At 56.7% G+C, this 19,879-nt stretch overlaps 11 protein-coding genes across 11 annotated transcripts; 5 read left to right on the top strand and 6 right to left on the bottom strand.

Moving 5' to 3' along the window:
* Positions 1-759: 759 nt before the first annotated feature.
* Positions 760-1,482, bottom strand: GLOTRDRAFT_133056 (uncharacterized protein; the record flags this gene model as incomplete). The annotated part of the gene is made up of 3 exons (XM_007871934.1): positions 760-944; positions 1,000-1,146; positions 1,218-1,482. The coding sequence occupies 3 exons, from the start codon at positions 1,480-1,482 to the stop codon at positions 760-762; spliced, it is 597 nt and encodes a 198-aa protein (XP_007870125.1).
* Positions 1,483-2,184: 702 nt separating this feature from the next.
* GLOTRDRAFT_96392 (NAD P-binding protein) lies at positions 2,185-3,256 on the bottom strand (the record flags this gene model as incomplete). Its single annotated transcript, XM_007871933.1, has 4 exons — positions 2,185-2,448; positions 2,503-2,674; positions 2,734-3,083; positions 3,134-3,256. The coding sequence occupies 4 exons, from the start codon at positions 3,254-3,256 to the stop codon at positions 2,185-2,187; spliced, it is 909 nt and encodes a 302-aa protein (XP_007870124.1).
* Positions 3,257-3,769: 513 nt separating this feature from the next.
* GLOTRDRAFT_133054 (uncharacterized protein) lies at positions 3,770-4,731 on the top strand (the record flags this gene model as incomplete). Its single annotated transcript, XM_007871932.1, has 5 exons — positions 3,770-3,892; positions 4,225-4,253; positions 4,308-4,473; positions 4,526-4,600; positions 4,669-4,731. 5 exons carry the CDS (start codon positions 3,770-3,772, stop codon positions 4,729-4,731), a joined length of 456 nt encoding a protein of 151 aa, XP_007870123.1.
* Positions 4,732-6,299: 1,568 nt separating this feature from the next.
* On the top strand, positions 6,300-7,261 carry GLOTRDRAFT_133053 (uncharacterized protein; the record flags this gene model as incomplete). Its single annotated transcript, XM_007871931.1, has 2 exons — positions 6,300-6,407; positions 6,464-7,261. 2 exons carry the CDS (start codon positions 6,300-6,302, stop codon positions 7,259-7,261), a joined length of 906 nt encoding a protein of 301 aa, XP_007870122.1.
* A 323-nt stretch (positions 7,262-7,584) lies between these two features.
* GLOTRDRAFT_133052 (uncharacterized protein) lies at positions 7,585-8,049 on the top strand (the record flags this gene model as incomplete). Its single annotated transcript, XM_007871930.1, has 2 exons — positions 7,585-7,839; positions 7,912-8,049. The coding sequence occupies 2 exons, from the start codon at positions 7,585-7,587 to the stop codon at positions 8,047-8,049; spliced, it is 393 nt and encodes a 130-aa protein (XP_007870121.1).
* Positions 8,050-8,569: 520 nt separating this feature from the next.
* GLOTRDRAFT_141028 (Thioesterase/thiol ester dehydrase-isomerase) lies at positions 8,570-9,845 on the top strand (the record flags this gene model as incomplete). Its single annotated transcript, XM_007871929.1, has 4 exons — positions 8,570-9,121; positions 9,171-9,251; positions 9,368-9,468; positions 9,587-9,845. 4 exons carry the CDS (start codon positions 8,570-8,572, stop codon positions 9,735-9,737), a joined length of 885 nt encoding a protein of 294 aa, XP_007870120.1. The 3' UTR covers positions 9,738-9,845.
* Positions 9,846-9,982: 137 nt separating this feature from the next.
* GLOTRDRAFT_133050 (uncharacterized protein) lies at positions 9,983-10,505 on the bottom strand (the record flags this gene model as incomplete). The annotated part of the gene is made up of 2 exons (XM_007871928.1): positions 9,983-10,206; positions 10,268-10,505. 2 exons carry the CDS (start codon positions 10,503-10,505, stop codon positions 9,983-9,985), a joined length of 462 nt encoding a protein of 153 aa, XP_007870119.1.
* A 1,250-nt stretch (positions 10,506-11,755) lies between these two features.
* Positions 11,756-12,830, bottom strand: GLOTRDRAFT_133049 (uncharacterized protein; the record flags this gene model as incomplete). Its single annotated transcript, XM_007871927.1, has 2 exons — positions 11,756-12,649; positions 12,705-12,830. The coding sequence occupies 2 exons, from the start codon at positions 12,828-12,830 to the stop codon at positions 11,756-11,758; spliced, it is 1,020 nt and encodes a 339-aa protein (XP_007870118.1).
* A 299-nt stretch (positions 12,831-13,129) lies between these two features.
* GLOTRDRAFT_123197 (kinase-like protein) lies at positions 13,130-14,519 on the bottom strand. The gene is made up of 6 exons (XM_007871926.1): positions 14,450-14,519; positions 14,199-14,399; positions 13,973-14,146; positions 13,841-13,915; positions 13,558-13,779; positions 13,130-13,505 (listed from the first exon to the last, which is right to left on the bottom strand). Exons 1-6 carry the CDS (start codon positions 14,483-14,485, stop codon positions 13,257-13,259), a joined length of 957 nt encoding a protein of 318 aa, XP_007870117.1. The 5' UTR covers positions 14,486-14,519; the 3' UTR covers positions 13,130-13,256.
* Positions 14,520-15,217: 698 nt separating this feature from the next.
* On the top strand, positions 15,218-17,566 carry GLOTRDRAFT_141026 (uncharacterized protein; the record flags this gene model as incomplete). Its single annotated transcript, XM_007871925.1, has 20 exons — positions 15,218-15,226; positions 15,280-15,486; positions 15,549-15,560; positions 15,612-15,735; positions 15,796-16,026; positions 16,078-16,159; positions 16,215-16,361; positions 16,411-16,473; positions 16,524-16,570; positions 16,625-16,642; positions 16,693-16,725; positions 16,780-16,791; positions 16,846-16,870; positions 16,920-16,933; positions 16,988-17,065; positions 17,124-17,204; positions 17,260-17,278; positions 17,332-17,377; positions 17,429-17,486; positions 17,540-17,566. Exons 2-20 carry the CDS (start codon positions 15,419-15,421, stop codon positions 17,564-17,566), a joined length of 1,185 nt encoding a protein of 394 aa, XP_007870116.1. The 5' UTR covers positions 15,218-15,226; positions 15,280-15,418.
* A 202-nt stretch (positions 17,567-17,768) lies between these two features.
* Positions 17,769-19,038, bottom strand: GLOTRDRAFT_133046 (aldehyde reductase; the record flags this gene model as incomplete). The annotated part of the gene is made up of 5 exons (XM_007871924.1): positions 17,769-18,049; positions 18,109-18,585; positions 18,653-18,832; positions 18,883-18,890; positions 18,950-19,038. 5 exons carry the CDS (start codon positions 19,036-19,038, stop codon positions 17,769-17,771), a joined length of 1,035 nt encoding a protein of 344 aa, XP_007870115.1.
* Positions 19,039-19,879: the final 841 nt, after the last annotated feature.

The following is a 19,879-nucleotide window of genomic DNA, read 5'->3' as shown; positions in this document are numbered from 1 at the left end:
TTATCCATCCAGCTGGATCCCGAGAAAACCCCATTGATGTCGACGGTCCAGCACTGCCTACCAACATGACAGGAAGATATGGCAATATCTGCTGGGCATGTCAGCAGCCTGGTCATTTCCAGTCTCATTGCCGACTCTTCCGCTGCCGCATCTGTGGACGCGCTCAACCAGGGCATTATCCATCTGCCTGTCCTCAACGAACTGTTTGGGACAATGCTATCCAAGAAGCCACCGAAGAGCAAGACTACGATGATGGCACTCTTGTGGACCTGGACGGTTCGGTAACCGGTCATGACTAGGAAGTTTGGGTAAACTTCGACCATAGGAAGGGGGTAATGTTATGATTTTCCCATGCTTATCTCGTTCCATTTCCATTCCGAGCATTGTTATTGGACAGTACCCTTCTCTGAGTAGACCTTCCCATGGACGCTATCTTCTTCTCACACGTTATCTCCCTTGACTCACCTTCTACCAATGGGCGCCCTTGTATTTCTCATTTCTCTGAGTTACGTTCTCACAGGATGGCTTACGCGTCCTTTCTTATTGTGCTCTTCTTTGGGTATTAACCCCTATACCAGTTACTATATATACTATAGGAAAACCCATGTATTCCTTAGTTCAACCTCCTGTTGAATACAGCGATTACCTGGACTCTTGACTTGACCGTTGGCATTGGCCCGGCCAGACCTACCTTTCAGTATGCTTACTGAGGTAGTGACGACATAACTGTTGGCACGTGGCCCAGTTATCTCAAGACGACTAGTTAGGACATCGCTTCCTAACACCCGTCGCCGGCTGCGGCGTCGCGGTGTGTGTCGCGGGTGTGGTGGTTCCTCCGCTGGCATCCACATCCATCGTGTGGGGCATAGGGTTGGACAGTGCCACCAGCTCTTGACCGCTGGCCGGCGTGAACAGCTGTCCCGCTGGCTCCCTCTGGGCCGGCGCTGGAGTTTGATGGTTAGCATTAAGTGGGGTTGCGCAACGATGATGTGAACACACCAATGGTATCGGGCGCCCGGTTTCTGGTCGCAGCCTGCGCATACGTTTGGCTATGGGCCGGCGGGTGGGAGCTGTTGCGAGCATTGGTGGTCATTGGTGGGGGGGAGCCTTCGTGGACATTGGCGGTCGACACCGCTCCAGAGGACTCTGTAGCGGGTTGGTGGGTGCTTGCGGTCAGCCTTGGGTATCGTCTACGAGGCAGGGAGTATTTTGCTTACCGGGCGAGACTGTGGGGTGAGCCGGCTGGGCCGCCTGAGCCCTCGGGGCGGGTAGAGGCGGCGGCGCCGTGGTCGGCTCGGGGGGATGCTCCATGGTCAGCTCGGGACGGTGCTCCGTGGTCGGGGCCGTGGTGGTCGGTGTTGTCTGTTCCGCGATACTGGCGGGAGCGTCGCTGAGGCGCGCGGAGCGCCTGCGCGTCGGTTCAGCGACAGCGGCTTTGGTCGCCGCTTTAATAGACGTTTGTTGAGGTGCATCAGACTTCATCGTGGGTAGGGAAGGTAGGTCGGTACTCGGAGAACGTCGGCGGCGGTGATAGGAATGGAGGCGCTCAGCGGGTTATTTTGGTTAGGTTGGAAGATGGGCACCCGAGTGCCTTTTGAGTGGGGGATGGGTGGTGCTTGTTCATGTGCAGCACCTCGGGTGATCCCGAGTGGCTGAAACTCTAAGTCCCTTTCCAGGTGCTCATGTGGGGGTGGTTGGGTTGTGGACGGGTAGTTTATTCTCTGGGATAGGGGGAGTGGTTGCAATTGTGAGGATACAGTGTACCATAGTCCCTGGAGGATACAGTGTGGCATGTAGTTAGACGGCTGGTGCTTTCCTTCTTTTGTTTTATTTCTTTTGTGGGGGGGAGGGGTGCGCATATCGAGCGATACGCCTCCCGTCGGGGTGCGTGGTGAGCACGGGACTCGTCATCGCTCGCGCCGTTGTATACGGGGGCGGTATAGTATGGCGTCTGGACCATTGAGGGTCTCGCTGGGTGGCCAGGTGTGCGCCCGTCGTCGCGAACGACGATCCCTGCCCACGCAAAAGCGTGGGAAAAACTCGTGGCCGTGGTGGTTCGAGTTCAAGGAGCCCCCCGAGGTCAACGTTTGCCGCAGCGTAAGTTCCTCTTTCTGATTGCTTACGTAAAGTCATCCATTATTCTTCGCCGATCCTCATTTATTCACAGAAGTCTGCTTTCATGACCTACGCGGGGTAGGCGGCAAGGAGTGCGTCCACAGCCCGAGTTGGCTTCCACTCCAGCCAGAGGTGGTTCGCGAGCCCGCCCGGCGCTTTCGACAGGTCCAATTTGCCGTTATCCCAGTTCAGCAGGATGAATGCGAGAATGCCCTCCATCGAGGTCGGGTCGCTCTCCGCGAAGATCTTCTCCTGCTCGGAGATGGGGCGGTGCGTGATGTCGAGCTTCTTCCCCGTTCGCGCGGTGTATTCCGCAGCGATCTCGTTCAGGGTCTGAAAAGGCATATAAGGGGTGCGGTCGGATCTGTGGGCGAGCCGCGAACATACCTTGCGATCGCCTTCGATGTTGAAGGTTTTCCAGTATAGCTGCTCTGCCGGGGTGTGCGTGAGGAGATGTTCCGTGAAACGAGCCACGTCCTCCCTGGTCGTCCACGTTATCGGCTTATTCCCGTCTCCCCACATAGTGACCTTCCCGTTGGGGACGTCCCATCCGAACAGGCTATCAAGAGGCACCCGGTGAGTGGCCGTCTGTCGTGCTGATAATTGATGAATACGCACGGGGACAAGACGGCGTCTGACCACATGCCACAGTATACCATGGCATACGGCAAACCGATATCTTCGAGCTTCTTGTGCACCTCAGCGTGGGTGATGTAGAAGCCCTGGTTCAGGCCTTTCGAATAGAGACCCCACTCGGACGGCACGAAGAGCTGCACGCCCGCGTGCTTCGCGGCGTCCGCGAGCTTGATATTATTCTGGATGGCCTCGCCGTACCCGCCGGTGACGGACACCACCGCGTCGATGCCAGACAGCGCCGAGACGAGGGAGCCGTGCGAGGCGTAGTCGACCGTCTTGACGTTGGCGCCGAGCTCCGCGAGCGTGGCGAGCGTCTCGTCTCCGGCTGGGTCCTGTGCACACCGGTGAGAGTCACCGAGGCATCACAACTGGAAAGGCCTACTCGGCGGGTGAGGATGTCCACTCGCGAAATCTTGCCGTCCGCCTTGAGTTTCACGAATTCCTCAGCCACGAATTGCCCTATGCGTCCCAGACCTGCAAGAGCAAAGTTCCCCAGGGTGGTCATTGATACTACTGGGATATTGACGACTGCTTTCAGTTTCGTGAAGCGTGACCTCCTCCTTTATAACCCATGGGAAACTCTTCTACGTAAAACTACGCGGATGCCTGCTCGGGTGACGCGCGTCTCGGCTACATATTGCAGAATTTGCGAAATTCCATAATGCAAGCCGATGCCATTCTAATGAGGCCCACTTCAAGCGAGCGACCTGTTTCACATTCATTTGCTTGGGTCGACATTTTCAGGATTGGTCTCAATACGATGGCGCAAAATGCTGTGTGTGGCGTATACGTACAGTCGTCTCGATTAGGGGCATTAAACAGCGAAAGAATCGATCCTCTTTCGTCTCCGCGTGCTCGCGGATGCCGCCCAGCCTCGTCATCCCGTATTCACGCTTCATTCAGACATGAATTGGCCTCTCGTGGAAGACAAGGGGCAACCTGAATTCGCAGCAATATGTAGTCAAGGCAGGAGACAGCACGGGAGCGATTTTTGTTCTCGCCCATTTTTTAGCGAGGAATGTCTGGATTGAAGCACTTCGCGATTACAGGAGCAGGCAACGTGTGGTTGTTCATCGCCTCCGAGCTCCTCTCGCTCAAGGTGTCGCGGAAGGTCGACGCCGTGCTCATCCTTACCCCCAGCGTAAGCCTGCCGATCCGTCCATTCTTACTAAACCCCTCGCCAGGCTCCAGAGAATAACTCCATACTCTCCTCACTTCCCTCTTAAGGGGCCGAGGTCGTTCAAACAGATTACATTCCTGCCTCCCTCACACCGCTTTTCACAGGACACACCATTGACGTTTGTATTTCCGCTGTAAATGGCACGGGGCACGCCGTCGAACTGCCCTCATCGCCTCTAATGCACCTGGAATCAGGTTCTTCGGGCCCTCTGAATTCAGGATACGCTAGACAGGGGGGGGGCGAATTTCTGCAGGTCATGTAGGCTGGGATGCCATACACGATTTTCTTCACAGGCCAAATGGACAGATTGGATATTCACGTCGTAACTATCGCGCTCTGAAAATGTTGACATAAGGGCTGAACGATCCACATACAGACATTTTCGATGGGACATCCTTGACGAAAAGATTATAATCTGGTGGGGCACGAAGCTGGACCACCGGAGGGACGTAGCGCGCTTTAAGTTCACAACGGGAACACTCACTACCCTTTTCCTTGAGCAGCTCAAGTGGGCGATACTCTACTTCGAGGCGGAAAGGAAGGTGCGTACCCTTCTCGCCCTCCAATTGTTCATGGTTGTCTTCCTGCTCGCAGTCCATGAAAGAGATCGCCGAGTCCTACTTCTCGCGGACAAGCAAAGCCATCCAGATAACGCACACGCCGCTCGCAGTACTTGAAATACTCTGAAAACGGAACCATCGTCGTTCACACTCCCGTATATCATCGCATGGTTGCAGCTAGCGTGGGATAAAGGTGAGGGTGTGCCCGCGAGTGACGATTCAGAGGGGAGTGGGCGGTAGGGAAGGAGATGAGGCTGCAGACGACGGGAGTTGTGGATGCACTTCTGCAGATATATCCATGAGATAGGCCTTGGCGGCTTGTGCATTGGCGACTGATAAAATACTGGTGGCCTTCGTAATGTGCCATTATGTAGCAAAGCTGGGAGCTGCCGATGCCGCTCGAACGCGCAATCCGAACGGCAGCATGGCAGATTCTTAAAAAGCCCTGGTTTCCGCAGATTGTAGAGGGTCTAGCCGTTCGCCTGCAGGTCATCAATCAATAACGCTGCCAACGTTCCCCGACTCGACGTCGGCTTATAGCTTGATGAACTTCGCGAGAGTGGGTATTGGTAATATTGGGGAATTCGTAGCGGAAGAATTCCTCAAGCTCAAGGCAACCTTGAAATGGGACCGTCTCAACGATGGTCATCCTGACGCGCCGAGTACCTTGATTTTCTTACCTCGGTACAGCCTCCTATCACTCGCTGGACATCCAAGTGGAGTTAGTTCGGGCAATAACAAGGCTCGCCGGCCTCGGAGGCATTGTCAAGTCAGTCAATTACCACTCCCCCCGTCCCTGCGCTCAGCCAGGGATCGACGCCTCCGTGTCGGCGCTTGGGGGCTCTTCACGTCGAGCTGACACTCGCAGAAGTCGGGAGGCAAGCGGGTGTGAATTTCTTCCTACCGGCGGAGTGGGGCATTATTCGAAAGGGCTCAAGGACGGATTCTACGTCGTGCAAAACGAGATTCATCGGCGCCTTGGGGAAATAGGGATGCCGTACCTGTTGGTGTTTACGGGCATGTGGTCGGACTTCGTGTTTATCCCGTGAGTGGAAACGCTGTGGACGGAGGGTTGCTTACTATGGGATGTGACGGCAGACCTTTCGGTGAGACGTGCAGGGAAGAAGAACAACTATGTGGCGCGTGAGCTTTACGATGCGGAGAGATTCAGCTCGATTCTACTCACCAACAACCCTCTAGACGATCTCCGATGGAAACGTATCAGCATCGAAAGCGATCATAAGACACGTATAACCATCTGTGGCACCACCCGGCGACGAGTTTCATATCAGATGCTAAAGAAGATCGCCGCAGGTTATACTGCGAGGACTGGGAAGAATTCAGAAATAACATGTCTAACTTCTCAGCAGGAGCAAATCTTGCAGGAGGAGAAGTCGCCCTTCGCCACGCAAGCCAGACCAGCTTGGTCGTTCGTCGCGTTTGAGAGGATTATGCGACTTGTTCAGGGCCGTCTTAACTACTTTTTCTGGCGGTGCAGATTACTTTGCAAAGATGGTTGTAAACGTGATAGCATACATAAGCCGATATTCACAAGGGAGAATGGGAGCAGGGAGTCGCCAAGCCTGGCAACATGTACAGCTGCACAATGGGCCAATGGCTATAGCACATCACCGTGGGAAATCGGTTTCTTGCCAAAGCGCGTCCGGGTTGTGGCGGCACTGTGGCCTCTTACACCCATAACGCGACTTTCACCCCAACCACTACTCCTACCCGTCGCGTCAGACACACCTCTCTCTGCCAACACCCCAGCAATCCCCATCATACATAATTCTACTCCTGACATCGGAATGGACCCGGCCATTGTCATTGCTGTCCCGTACGATCGCCACATCTGGCCACAGACACGTTCAGAGGAAACTCGGAGCGACAACATCTGGGCATTCTGCTCCTCGCAGGTGAGTACCGTAGTCCCTATACCATTCCCCGCCTCAATCAACGTGTTTGTCCCCAGTTCCTGGCGTCGACGCAGAAACTCCTCGAACGGCACGCGAGGCGCGACGCGTCCACGCTCGCCTCGCCCATGCCTATGCTTCACCACCCGAAGCCGATACGCGCATACCGCTTCGTACCCAACTGGGTAGACGACTGGGACGAGCGCAGCGTTCTCTCGGACTCGGGCTCGCCGTCCACCACGCCACATTCCGAGTCGCTGGCCACACCGAGCGACGCGTTCTCCGACATGGAGTATTACGGGCGCGGGATCGGGGATAGTGCTGAAGGGCAGGGGGACCTTTATAGCTGCGGGAGACCCGCTTCGACGATATCGGAGCTGGCGCATTACCTCCCGCGCGAGGTGCTGGAGGAGCTCGGCCTCGCGCCCAGCGCGTCCAACTCGAGCATCAGCCCCGGGTGCCCAGACACGCCGGGCACGAGCTCGGCGTGCGCAGACCCCCGCCACGTCCAGCTGTTGGCCATGGTGCTGCAGGAAGCCTCGCATATGCCGGCGCACAACTCACCCGTGGGCGGGACCTGTGGCGCGAGTGACAATCACCGCGTGAAGCTGCTCGACATCCTGGTCAAGGAGATCGAGGAGCCCAGACAATGCGTAGAGGTCGAGGCACATGCCGGCCCGCAGGCCGCTCGAGTCTACGCGTATTCGGCCTCTTGGGCAGACGCATGCCATCCCCCGAGTCTCTCCAGTGTCTCGAGTAGCAACAGAAAGCCGATGTTGAGTGGTAGGTGCGCAGGAACACTGCCGCTGGAGAACGATCAGGCGCATAGGGAAGTGTTGCTGAGCATCCTCAACTAGCCGCTTGGAGACTTGGAGAAGCGATATTGCGGGGGCGGGTGGTAGTATGCGTGCTGCAGACACGTCTTCTATTGGGACTTTGATTATATTTATTTCCTCGCGTGGAATTAGGAATCGGGTACCTCACTGTATATTAGCCGGTGATCTCCATATCTCACTTGTCGTCTAACGATAACCAGCTGAGAAGGCGGGGGGCGCATCCTCCGCACGTCCATGCCAGCGAACGCATCCACAGCTCGCCGCTCCCTCGAAACCCGCATCTCAGCGGCCTTGAACGAGCAGAGAGCACGTGAGAGCAGCTTGACTCACAAAAGCGCGTTTGGATGGACAAGAGTAGTTGGCTCCCGCGGACACGCGCACCGCCTCTTACTATTGGTACCCAGCGATCCGCGCACGCTTCGGATCCTAGACACTCAGAGAGGGTGGGCGGGACCCACTCCGGAGCCCTTGATGAGAGAGTGACTACCTGCACGCCCTGGGAGCGAGCGAGCGGGCACCACCTCTCCCTCGCCTGCAACACGCCCAGCCCCTCATCGCACCTACCGCCTGCCTCCGTGGCAGACGAGGTGGAGGAGGAGGTCGGGCGCTGAGGCTTACCCACTCGCCCGCCCCTGATCGTACCCCGCAACCTGGCTGCGTCGAGGTGGCAGTCTACGGCGAGCGGCTCGCGACGTATGCTTGCTCTCCTCCACCCGCTTCTCCTCGCCCATCTGTTCAGGAGCGCGGTGTATTTCGGGTGCGAGGGGCGGAAGGGAGGCAGGGAGTTCGCTGCCGGCGAGTGGGATTGAGACGCATGCGGGTGTGCAAGGACTTGTCTCCATAGAACGTTGCAAGTTCAAAGAGCGTGCCCCGCCCCTCAGCACCCACCCATATCCGTTGTCCCGAGTAAAGTTTCGCGCCGCTCAATTGTGGAAAGGAGGAAGCGGGGGCGATCGCGCTTGCCCGCTCGCTTCCCCACCCACTTTGCCCTCCCAGTGGCTCACGAAGACACTCACCGACCTCATCGACCGGAACCGACTTGCGGGTAGCAGACAACGAGCGTCCCATGTTCTTCCGCGGATACAGCGGGAGTTTCTGGTACATAGTTCCATAGCAGCGAACGACGCGAGACATTTAGCTAGATCTTAGCAGACGGGATAGACCAAGGAATGTTGCAAGAAAGCAAGAGTGTTGGCAGTGACCGTGCCAGCAGATCCGGAGAACGCCGTGATTCACGTGTCTCGATGATTGCCGGCGTGAGTAACCGGAGGGTAACCTCGTCGACGTCGTCCTCGATCGCGACGACCACCTCAGAGTGACGGAGTCACCATGCTCTCCACCGCCCTGCGCCGCCCGCTCCTGGCCCGCCCGCTCGCCCGCCGCCTCTCGACATCCCCGCCCCCTCCCGGCTCCCCCCGGCGCTTCTCCGCGCTCGCGCTCTCGCTCTTCTCCCTCGGCTGCTCCTCTGCCTACCTCCTCGGCGCGCTCTACCCGCCGCCCCTCCTCACCCTCCTCGCCCCGCGGCCCGGCCCCGCCCCTCCGCACCCGTCCTCGCCCGAGGCCGCCGCGCACGCCGCGGAGCTCGAGGCGGCGCTGCAGGCGCTCCCGCCGCTCGCCGCCGCGCGCGGCGCGCCGGACGTGGGCGAGTGGTACGAGACGCGGCCGTACACGCACGTCCCCGAGGAGCGGCGGGTGAACAGCCTGACGGCGGGCGCGCTCGCGGGGCCGGGGCGGCTGGCGGTGCGCCCGCTGGTGAGGGCGCGCAGGGACGAGAGCGAGAGCTGGGTGTTTGTGCACGTTGGGCGGGGCGTGTGCGGGCACGAGGGGATCGTGCATGGGGGGCTGCTTGCGACGCTGCTGGATGAGGGGATGGGCAGGGTGGTGGGTGCTTTTTGTGCCTGTCGCTCTTTACTGGCTAACGCCGACCTAGGCGATCCAAAACCTGCCCGAGAAAGTGGGTGTCACGGCTACGCTGAATATCACGTACCGCGCACCGACGCGTGCGGACCAAGTGCGTCCCTGTCTTCATATCATTCTGCTGTCACTCATCACGGGCTTGCTTTGTTTCCATTTGTACACATCGCGTCGCCCGCATACACCCTCTATCCTGTCCACCCCGGCTCGCAGTTCATCATCCTCAAGACGAAGCTCGACCGCCAGTCGGGGCGCAAGGCGTGGGTGAGCGGGCGCGTCGAGGACGCGAACGGGAAGCTGCTCGTCGAGGCGAAGTGAGTCCCCTCCTTTCTTCTCCCCTTTGTCTCCTCCTTCCTTCTTTCCCTTCGTATTCGACCCCCTCCCTTCCCTCCCTTCCTTCTGCCTCACACACTAACCCCACCCCACACCCAGCGCGATGTTCGTCCAGCCGAAATACGCCGCCCTCCTGAACAAGTCCGCCATCAGGCAGGTGATGGGCGACCCCGAGCTCGACGCACAGGCGCGGCCCGTCGTCGAGGGCGCGGTGTACCCCACGCAGGGCCGCGACGAGCGCGAGGCGTAGGTGACCCGCATACAGCGGTGCTCGGGGGACAGGAAGGGCAGAGTCAGGAGCGGGAGGCGGGATGTGGAGGAGAGAGGCGAGTAGAGATAGACTGACAGCGCTCACCCGCTCTTCCTCGTCCGGTTCCCTCCCTATGGGGCGGTTCGGGCGGGGAAGAGCGGACGGGCGGGTGCGTGTGTTGGGGTGGGGGGGATATGTGTGCGCCCACCGCTCTTTCTCACCTGGTACCCCCCTATGGGGCGGTTCTAGCGGGGAAGAGGGAGCGCGCGTGTAGACTGGGGTATGAATGGAGGGGTTGCGCTCGCCGCCGGCTCTTCGTTAGCGGAGTCGTCCCGTGTGGCGATGGGGAGCGGGGAAGAGCGGACGTGGATCGGGGTAACACGGAGGTGCGCGCCCCCACCGCTCTCCATCGTTGACACTGACCCTTGGGGCCATTCTGGCGGTGGAGAGCTAGCCGGCGTGCGCGCGTCTAGACGCGTCACGAGCAAGGAGGTGTGCGCACTCATCGGCTCTTCGCCGTACACATCGACCCTCGTAAGGCGGTTTGGCTGTGAAGAGCGGACGGGCATGTGTGGACGGGGCGAGGAGAAAGGAGCTGCGCGCGCCCATCGCCTCTTCCTCGTCCGGCTCCTTTCCTGTGCTGCGATCTGGCTTTGAAGAGCGGGTGCGCGTGCGCGCCCATACGGGGATAGGAGATAGAGGACAGGACGGCAGCTGTAGGCGGAGGAGCAGCGCCGCGCCGCGGCTCTCGACACCCTCATATTTCATGTTAGCACCCCGTGCGCTGCTTGAACGGGCGTGCGCGGCGGGAGACGTGGGACGCGCTGCGCGTGTAGAAGAGGGTAGGTGAGGTATGTGTATATGCATTTTCTCTCCATGTTGCGGGACGAGTCATGGGGCGCCCCCCCCCCCCCCCCCGCGTCTCATATTGCAAATTGGCACCGCGGGTGCGCATTGGGATCTGGGTGGGGGAGGGCGCGCTCCCATGCGAGGCGAGAATGGGCGGGGCGCGCGGGTGTGTCCGAGCGCCCTCATTCTCTCGATTCCTTCATCCGAGCATGTGCGTGTTCGATGCGGGGCTCGGGAGATGGGCGGGTGCGGTCGTAGTCGTGCGGGGTCCGAGTGGCCACTTGCTCCTTCTGTGGGCGGGGTGACTGGGTGGGGAGCGAGGGAAGGGTCTGCGCGGTGCGGACGTGCTCTCTCGCTCTGTGATTGACATCGCGTCATGTAGGCGTGTGGTTTGGTACTTTGAGGGGCGGGCGGGTCCGGGTGCCGAAAGGGACAGCGGGGGTGGGGGCGGGCAACCGCGCTTTATTGCCTCTCAGCTGCTCGAGGTCTGGAGGCGTCGGTGTGCTCAGAGGCTATAGCATGCCAGCCGGTACGCGCATCCTGTTTCTAAAATCTCGCCAGCGCCCGCACCCGCTAGATCTATAGGAATGCGCCCGCTAGGGTGTAGCGCTTGTAGGGGGGAGGTGGGACGGTTAGATATGAATTCGGACGGACGCGCTCAGTCACTCTGTTATCCCGAGGCTCTTGATTACGAGGCCCTGAAGTGACTTAGAGAGACTGGGCTCGGCCGCTTTCGTGGGTTCAGCGCTCAACGCTGGTGAAGGTAGGGGAGCGGACGAATGCGTTTACATGACGTGGAAGATACGCAGAGTTGAGGGAGGAAAAGAGGAAGGCGAGTACGTTTACGTTTCCTGGTTCCATGGCATGCGCTGGGCTGGCCGGATGAAGGCGGCGAGAATAGAGAGCGGCCGATATATAGACATGACAAGAGTCCTCTTACAACTTCCGGCATCGCCTGTCTTGAATATTCCGAAACGGTACGTTTCGCGCGCTGACAACGATGCCGTCCCCCTTGGTGTTCAGGTTCGCAATGAAGTGCTACGCAGAAAGAAATACAGACCGCAGAGCGGCCGGTTGATATACAAAGTGAGCTACATAGCTTCTAGTTCCACCCAGTGATAATAAAGATAACTAAAGTCCCAACGATAGATGTGTCTGCAGCACTGATACTACCACTCGCCCCTGCAATACTGCCCACGACGGCGCCCCTCGATGTTCCTGAGGGGTTCATTGAGGATGCCCAACAACACCTCCCTATGCTCCCTCCCTTCGTCTTGCAGTTGCATGCGCGGGCTCTGATGCTCCGACAAGGGCTTGCCGAGGGTGCCCAAGATGGAGGCGTCCGACGCATGAGATGCGTCTCTCCAGGAGCTGCAGTGTGCATCGGACGAGCAATGCACAAGACCAGGCCGCGAGCTGGCGCGCGCCACAACCGCCGAGCTTTGCACTAGCTCCTCGATGTCCTGCAGCACCGCCCCGAGTAGCTGCTCATGACGATGGGCGGTGGCCGTCTCGCCACATGGTGGGTCGTCATCCGCCATGCGCCACGCCTGCTGCTTGCGTTCGGTGACAAGCGTCTCCAGCAGCTGGACGTGGCGGGGATCTGCGCATGCCGAACTGTGCACGCTCGTCGCTGGTGTGTCGGGATACCCCGAGCTTGCGTTAGAAGCACTGGGAGAGAGGCCAAGCTCCTCCAGGACCTCGAGGGGAAGGTAATGAGACAGCTCGGATATCGTCGAAGCAGGTCTCCGGCAGATAGAGTAGTCCTCCCCTGCCTTACCACTGCACCCATTCCCCAGCCCGGGATAGTCCGCGGTGATATCCATATGAGAGTACGATTCGGTAGGTGTCGCGGGTGATTGTGGCGTGCAGGATGGCGAGTCCTCCAGAACCCCGGCCTTGTCCCAGTCGTCTACCCAGCTTGGAACGTACCGGTATGCCCGTATGGGCTTTGGGTGGCGAAGCTCTGGCATCACGGGAATGGGAGCTGCGAGCGGGCTGAGACGCACGGACGCGTCGCGCTTCGCGTGCCTTTCCAGGAGTTTCTGCGTAGCCGACAGAAACTGGAGGGGACATGTCAATTGAGACGTGGAATGGTACAGGAAATCTAAGGCTCACTTGTGATGAACAAAATGCCCAGGTATTATCGCCGCCACTTTCCTCCGAGCGCGTCGGTGACCAGATGTGGCAATACGGGACAGCAATGATAATCGCTGGGTCCATGGCGATATAAGGAACAGACATGTGTGATGATGTATAGGAGAGTATAGGCGAGTGAGATGCGACCAGTAGCCGTAATGGTTGGAGTGAAGTCGCGTTATGAGTGTAAGAGGCCACAATTGACGCGCGCGTTCTTATACTAGGGCCGCCACAGTGGCGCGACGCGCTTTGGCAAGCAGCAGTCATTTACCCACGGGAATGACCTAGAGCCATTGTGCTGTGGCTGCAACACGCGAAGGATTCCATGAAGGCCAGCGTTATGATGTGCATTGAATGGATACATGCAGCTATGAAACTAAGGTGAGCATACGGTTATTAAGAAACAGTATCTACAGCGGGTATGTCGTCGTTCCACAGGGGTATATTACACAGGGAAAATCGGGTCCGCATTTGGAGGAAGGAAGAAAAATAAGATAACCGTATCATATACCTACCCAATTGTACGCTTTATCACTTCCCTGAGGGTGTCTCGATGGCCTGCATAATCCGCTGGAGGGCGAACAATTCCTTGACCACGGGCATTTTTACCCTGTTCTCCGGCTTCAGCTGCCAGCAAGCCTGCATGATATCCCAGATGTCGTCTGTAACCAAGGGGTACTTGTCTGGATTTGGACGTAGCGGGTGCGCCCCCCTCCCTACGTCGAGCATGTCGTCTGCATGGAACCGACGTTCTGCGAATGGTTTTTGGCCCGTGTACACCTAAGGGTTAAAATAAGCGAGGGCTAGCGGAGACTGGAGAAGAGCCGCGTACCTCCAGGCACAGCATGCCGAAGCTGTACGTGTCGGTTTCCGGTGTCGAACCCATCCTGTCGTTCTGCACTAGCTCGTAGTTGAAGAACTCAGGTGCTAGCCATCGGGCTTCCTGAAATACAAGATTGGTCGGGCGAGCGAAATGGATGGCAAAGTCGGGCACGCGGGTCATGCCATAGTCGTTAAGAAGTGCTTCGCCGGTATCGTCAATCAGAACATTGGTCTGCAACAAGTAGTTGGTTAAACGTGGCTGTCTTAATACAGAAATGTAGAGAGGGACGCACTGATTTCACGCTGCCATGAATGGCAGGAACCTCGCGCGTGTGCATGTAAGCCAGAGCACTCGCCACGCCGTGTAGCTGCGATGAAGGTCAGTACTCAGTCAAGAGCTTTGGAAGACACGAAGTACTCCTTACTAGACGTAACACATCCGCTCTCGGGTTCTTCTCGAGGTACTGAAGTATATTCCCATTCTTGTAATACGGATATACGATGCTGGGAATGTAGGCGAGTGTATCCGCCAGACCGACGAATTTTACTATGTGACGATGTCTGAACTGTTTCCATTCGTTGACTTCCCTCATCAAAAGCTTGAAAAATTGTTTCTTCAGACGAGATTTCCCTTGATAAGGATGAACCTACTTTGATGGTGTCAGGGCTGCGGTAGTCGTCGCGACACAGTCGCCAATTTCGTATGACGACCCTGTGATTTTGATGGAAGCCAATATGGCTATCCGTTTCGACCTTGGTGAATGACGGAATTCGGTCGTAAACAATTTCGCTTCCATCTTCTTGGAGGTACGCCACACACATTGTCCACTGAGTGCGCGGCTTCCGTTGCTCCTGAAAGATGTCAATGGTCCGGAAAATACTCGCGTCCAGAGGGAGGTTACCTGTTTCTCGCGCAGGAAGTGAACTTTTGGAGCCATGATGAGTAGTTGATGGTGAAGAGGGTGGGATGGGGGCGGAAGGTAAATTCTGAAAGGAAAAAGAGACTCAGATGCTGTCTTTGTCTTATATATCGTTAGACCTACCTAAATATGGAACATAAGGATCGAAGGCAATGTGACGGGCCCTTTCACCAGAAGCGGGGTAAGGTAGGATGCTCAGTACGCGGGCCTCAGCCTCCGAAGGTGGCGATGTGGGTGCTTGGACCACTGCACGGGCCCCACCGCCTTGGATTGCAGCTCCGACTGCACCGCATCGCCGGCATCGGCGGTCGGGCTGGTCATATTAGGAACTGAATTTTCATCGACAAAAGCTCGTAGCTCGGAAAGATTAACTACCACAGCATCCGACATAGATGGACAATGGGCGGGTCACTAGTGAGCACGGAGTGAAAAGCGCGATGCCACATGCACAGCCTAAGCCGAGCAGAAGGGCTATAGTATTCCTTGGGCGTCTACCCTCAAGACTCGTCCTACAACCCTTACTGCTTTGAATGTGTCAACTATATCAGACACTAGGACCAGACACCGGCGAGCGCGGCCGTAGAACAACAACAGAACAACTTCGTTGGTGATGTGCAGTCAGCAGCCACCAGCACCTACAAATAAACCCAGAGTCGTCGCACGTGGGTACAAGGTCCGTAACCGAATCTCCGGCTAACGTTGATCCGACTTAAGTCAAACCTCTGTATAAGTGTCCTGGAGGGAGAGAATGCGTTAGTGGTCTGTATGACTCCCGTTTATCTTCGGAACTACTGAATCAGAGTTTGAAACAGGCGCTGGAGTGTCTCTTGGCCAAGCTGGAGGATATATAAAGCAGCTGTCCATCCGCCGAGCCTGGGAACCCTTGTTTTTCGTCGCCCCTATCATCTGTAGTTGCGACCAGCACTCCGTGCGTTCCAGCAACACGTAAGGATGAACTGGCCAGCTTTTCCTGAGCCTGGAGGTCACTCCCCCTCAGCAGGGGTAGCCCGTTCTTCTCCGTAAGTTCCAAATCAAGCATTTCCGTGTGCTAGACGACTCAGTCTCCGGGCGCTGTCCCAAGATACCCGCCGTCGTAGGTCTCCCTTGCATCTGGTACATATGGCAGTGATTTCATGTCGTACAGACCCAACCGCAACGTTAACTACCCAATGCCATCACCATCCCAACCCGTCGGAACGCCACGGTCGGCCGGGTACCAGGAAATATACGCTGACGGACAAGCCATCCGCGTGCCTCCCGGCGCCGAAGTTATATATGTAGAGGGCAGACATCGACACCACTCCCACTCACACTCCTCGCACGGTCAGCATCATCCTTCCGGCCACGGCCGCAGCCATAGCTATAGCCGGCCGCCTGCGCAATCGCACCACCATAGTCACTCGCAGCCTCAGTATAATCAACCTCAGTACAGTCAGTCCCAGTATCTGCAGCGTCATCACGCGCAGTATCTGGTGCATGCCCAGCACGGCGGGCTCGTCCCGCTTCAGCACCCCGATTTCCAGTATTCTAGGTGTACGGGGCGGAAGAAGGCTCTACTTGTGAGTGACATCTAGGCGAGGGCTCCGCCTGCTGAATTTTAGTCTCGACAGATTGGTATAAATTATACTGGTCAGCGTGAGGAGCTCCGCGGGTGCATCAACGATGCCAAGAGCATGTATTACTTCCTTCGAGGTACGTCATTGGTAACGCATCGTAGCTTCAGAGCAGGTACAGACATGTCTCTTAGAGCGTTATGGCTTCCGCAAAGAAGACATGGTTCTGCTCCGAGATGACGCTCACAATCCTCGCGACATCCCGACGAAGAAGAATATGCTCGATGCGATGAGGTGGCTCGTCAAAGACGCACAGCCTCACGACTCGTTGTTCATACACTGTACGTGAGCACGGCTTGATGATGCGAATTCCGCCTACCTGGAAATCAGACTCCGGTCACGGCGGGCAGACCAAAGATTTAGACGGCGACGAAGTCGATGGTCTTGATGAAGGTGACACAGCTGTCGATATGCTAAGGATCTGGCTCACGCAGTGCGACCAGTCATCTTCCCACTCGATTACAAGAAGGCTGGAACAATCACGGATGATGTGCGTAGTCAGCCGTGACGATGTCATTGCTAAGCCTAACCTCGAGACCGACAGGTGCTGAATGAAATACTGGTATGTTATACGGCAGTATTCTTGAATAGACAATATTCAAGCCTGGACAGGTGAAGTCTCTGCCTAAGGCATGCCGTTTGACGGTAGGTATCTCACGAGCAAGCTAAATCAGAGCGCACTGACTGTCGCGTATTCAGGCCGTCTTCGACGTGAGTGACCGCGCAGTTACAGTTCTCATGATCCTCTGATCCGCATCCATGCAGTCCTGCCACTCTGGATCCATATTAGGTGGGTCAATCGCACTTAAGTGCCTGTATGGTTCTTAATCCTGCCGTAGATCTTCCGTTTCTGGTGAGTATTCAGGTAAGGAGAGGCACGCACTTTGTATGGAACGCTTTGCTCTAGTATCACTCCGACGGAAGGATCAAGCGAAGCCAAGTAACAGACAAGTTCCGTAAGCAGCGGTCTACTCCCGCCGATGTCGTGAGTATGTCGTGACAGGCAGTGCTCGCAGCTCTGACGGTGCGCGTACGTTTTACAGGTTTCTTTCAGTGGATGTAAGGACGCACAGACGAGCGCGGACACGTATGAAGGCGGCCTCGCCGTCGGTGCCATGAGCTACGTACGTGCTCTTGTCCGATTTGCACAAACGGGCGTCACCTAACCAAGCTTGATAGGCATTCGCGTTATCCCTCAGTATGTCTACGCAGCTCGCCTTCCTTGCCAGCGTTTGACTGGTCTATTCATAGAACGTTCGCCCGAGCAGACCTACGCTCAGCTACTGAGATCCGTCAGGTGAGTTATCGGCAACGGTGTGGAATCGTTGGTCTTATCTGCGTAATATAGAGAGATCTTGAATAAGAAGTATAGTCAGAAGCCTCAGTTGACCTGCTCTCACCGACTGGTGGGTCCCCACTCGGGATTCTACGCGCCGGCACTGATGCTGATTTCATGCAGGACACCAACCTGAAGTTCATTATTTAACCTTTTGTATTCGTTGTCACGAGTCAAGGTGTAGTTTCTTGTATCCGCCTCGCATCTTGTTGTCTTGTATTCTTGTACTGACGCTGTCTCTTGTACTGAACTGCCCCAATTGCTGTCTCGTCGTATTTATATTCGCTGGCTGGACGCTATATGAATCGTATCATCCATGCTATCCTATCCCATCGTCTCTCCCCTCGGCTGCTCACGGGAAGCTGGTACCCATCTCCTTCAAGGTGTCCTTCAGGCTCGTCCACCCTCCAAGCAGCGCCTCTCCCCTCTTGTTATCCACCACCGTCAAATCAGGCTTGGTCTGCTTGGGGTCGTCGGGCAACGTCAACTCGGGGTGCAACTCCTTGAGGATGCGCAGAACCTCCGGCCAGGTGAACACCGCTGCTGCCGCCCAGATGCGCTCGGAGCGGATCGAAGGGTCGGCAAGGGCTCGGACGTGCAGTTTGGCATTGTCGCGGACGTGAACGTACCACTCTGCCGGAATTCATCATGAGACATACGTAAGTGGGACTGCGCATGAAAAGTCGACTTACGAGACCGGACGTTGTCTATGACGGAGCGGCTGCCTTTGATAATGTCGTAGATCCACGCCGAAGTAGTGGCAGCCTGCGCGCCGGGATACTCGAGTGGGCGACCGAGGTTGACGTTCGGTAAGAGGGTATTCAGTTTGTACTGCGGTTTTTTCTCATCGTAGAACTTCCACGCCAGCCGCTCGGCTCTGACTTTCGATGCATAGTATGCCGCCGCTGGATTACCGTCCGGGAAGCCCTGTTTGGCTAGTTCGTCGTACGTGACGTCGTTCCATGTCGTATGGTCGGCCTTCTGGGCCTTCTCGAATGACGGGAGGACAGAGGCGACACTAGAGGAGGTTATCACAACCGAACGCACGGAGGGCTCGGATTTCGCGGCTTTCAGAATGTTCAGAGTGCCGTTCACAGCTGCATCGATGGCCTGTCTTGCTGAGCCCTGGATGGTGACAGGGGAGGCTACATGAATTACTCCAGCAACGCCTTTCGACGTCGATAAAGTAAGGGAGTCAGCTTTGGCTGGAGGAAACGGAGACGAGGAGGGACACACCCTTGATAACTGTGTCGTAAGCCCCTTCAGCCTCGATATCGGGGACCACAACGGCTTCGTATCTGTCTGCACCGTACTTGGCCTGGGCATATTGCTTGAGACCTCGACCTTTCTCTTCCGAGCGAGTTACGCCTCGAACCACATATCCGTGGCTCAGCGCTTCATCCACGACATGGGCACCTAATCCGATTTATAAATTAACGAACCCGAGTCTTGCTTTTCTACCTTACCTATGTATCTGTGTAACATAAGTGCTGTGAGTTTCTGACTTTAGACGCAAGACGCGGATAGAGTTACCCGTTAGCCCCCGTCACGAGGACAATGGTACCGAGCGGTACAGTCTGAAGTTCTCCTCCGCCGTGGGCAGTTACCGTCGCGTCCGCCATTGCTGGTTACCGCTGGGTAAAGGTGATTTAATCGATACAAGTTAGCTGGGAGTATTGAGGGAGCGGCTGCTACCCGTCCAGCTCAGCCCTTATAAGGTGGATCGGCTAACCTCCTTTGAATACGATGGAAGCGCCCTGATTGGCCGGTAGCAAGGAAGAGTGAGACGAACCTCCTTTCGCGGGTAGTCATGGCTCCGAAAGGAAACCTTATATCCATTGATGGCACAATGCCCGCTCTGACGCTGATGTCTGTCTTGCCACACCGGTTCTTACGGTTTCTCCAATGTCAAAATGGAACCTCAGTACCGCTATGAACGGGCAGTCTCCTCGTCTTTGCCCGCCTGCTCGTGGCAGAGTCAGCTCAGAGTGGATAAGAACTCTACTACGTGCGATTATTAATCCAGTATTCCTTATTCCTCGGACTAGGTACTCGGCAGCATTTGTGGCGCGACTGAAGACTGGCGGATTCCGTCCTCCTGCTTCGGTTATCTGCTGATGCATCATCAATCGAGTTCAGCTTGCTGCTATCCACTCTCACGATTTATCAGATTCGCTAATGGGGTTATGCCGCTCACAGACAGTATCAGGTGCGTGCCTGCTAAATCCGAAGTCACCATGGAAGTGTAAAAAGAACGGTGAGGGCGGATGTATCTGCATCCGTGCAGGACACCGACAAGGTTGAATCTTAAAAGACTGTAACCACCAGGTAGCCCACGCCCGTGCGTGTAATGGACTGAGGTCTCCCATATGCAAGTGCTGATATATCTGTCTACATGAACGCGGTTCAATCTGGCGCTAGAGATGGGATGGTAGATGAGAGGTATACAGTGAAGATGAAACC

The sequence above is a fragment of the Gloeophyllum trabeum genome (genome assembly GCF_000344685.1).
Source record: "Gloeophyllum trabeum ATCC 11539 unplaced genomic scaffold GLOTRscaffold_00015, whole genome shotgun sequence".
Taxonomy (NCBI): domain Eukaryota; kingdom Fungi; phylum Basidiomycota; class Agaricomycetes; order Gloeophyllales; family Gloeophyllaceae; genus Gloeophyllum; species Gloeophyllum trabeum.
This window is presented reverse-complemented; position numbering and strand designations above follow the sequence as displayed.

Bases quoted from the DNA above. Each gene is read 5' to 3' on its own strand.
- GLOTRDRAFT_123197 (XM_007871926.1), bottom strand. From the start codon at position 14,485: ATGGCTCCAAAAGTTCACTTCCTGCGCGAGAAACAG. The intron at 14,147-14,198 runs GTAGGTTCATCC...CAATTTTTCAAG, and splicing joins GCAGCCCTGACACCATCAAA to CTTTTGATGAGGGAAGTCAA. The intron at 13,916-13,972 runs GTAAGGAGTACT...CCTTCATCGCAG, and splicing joins GAGCGGATGTGTTACGTCTA to CTACACGGCGTGGCGAGTGC.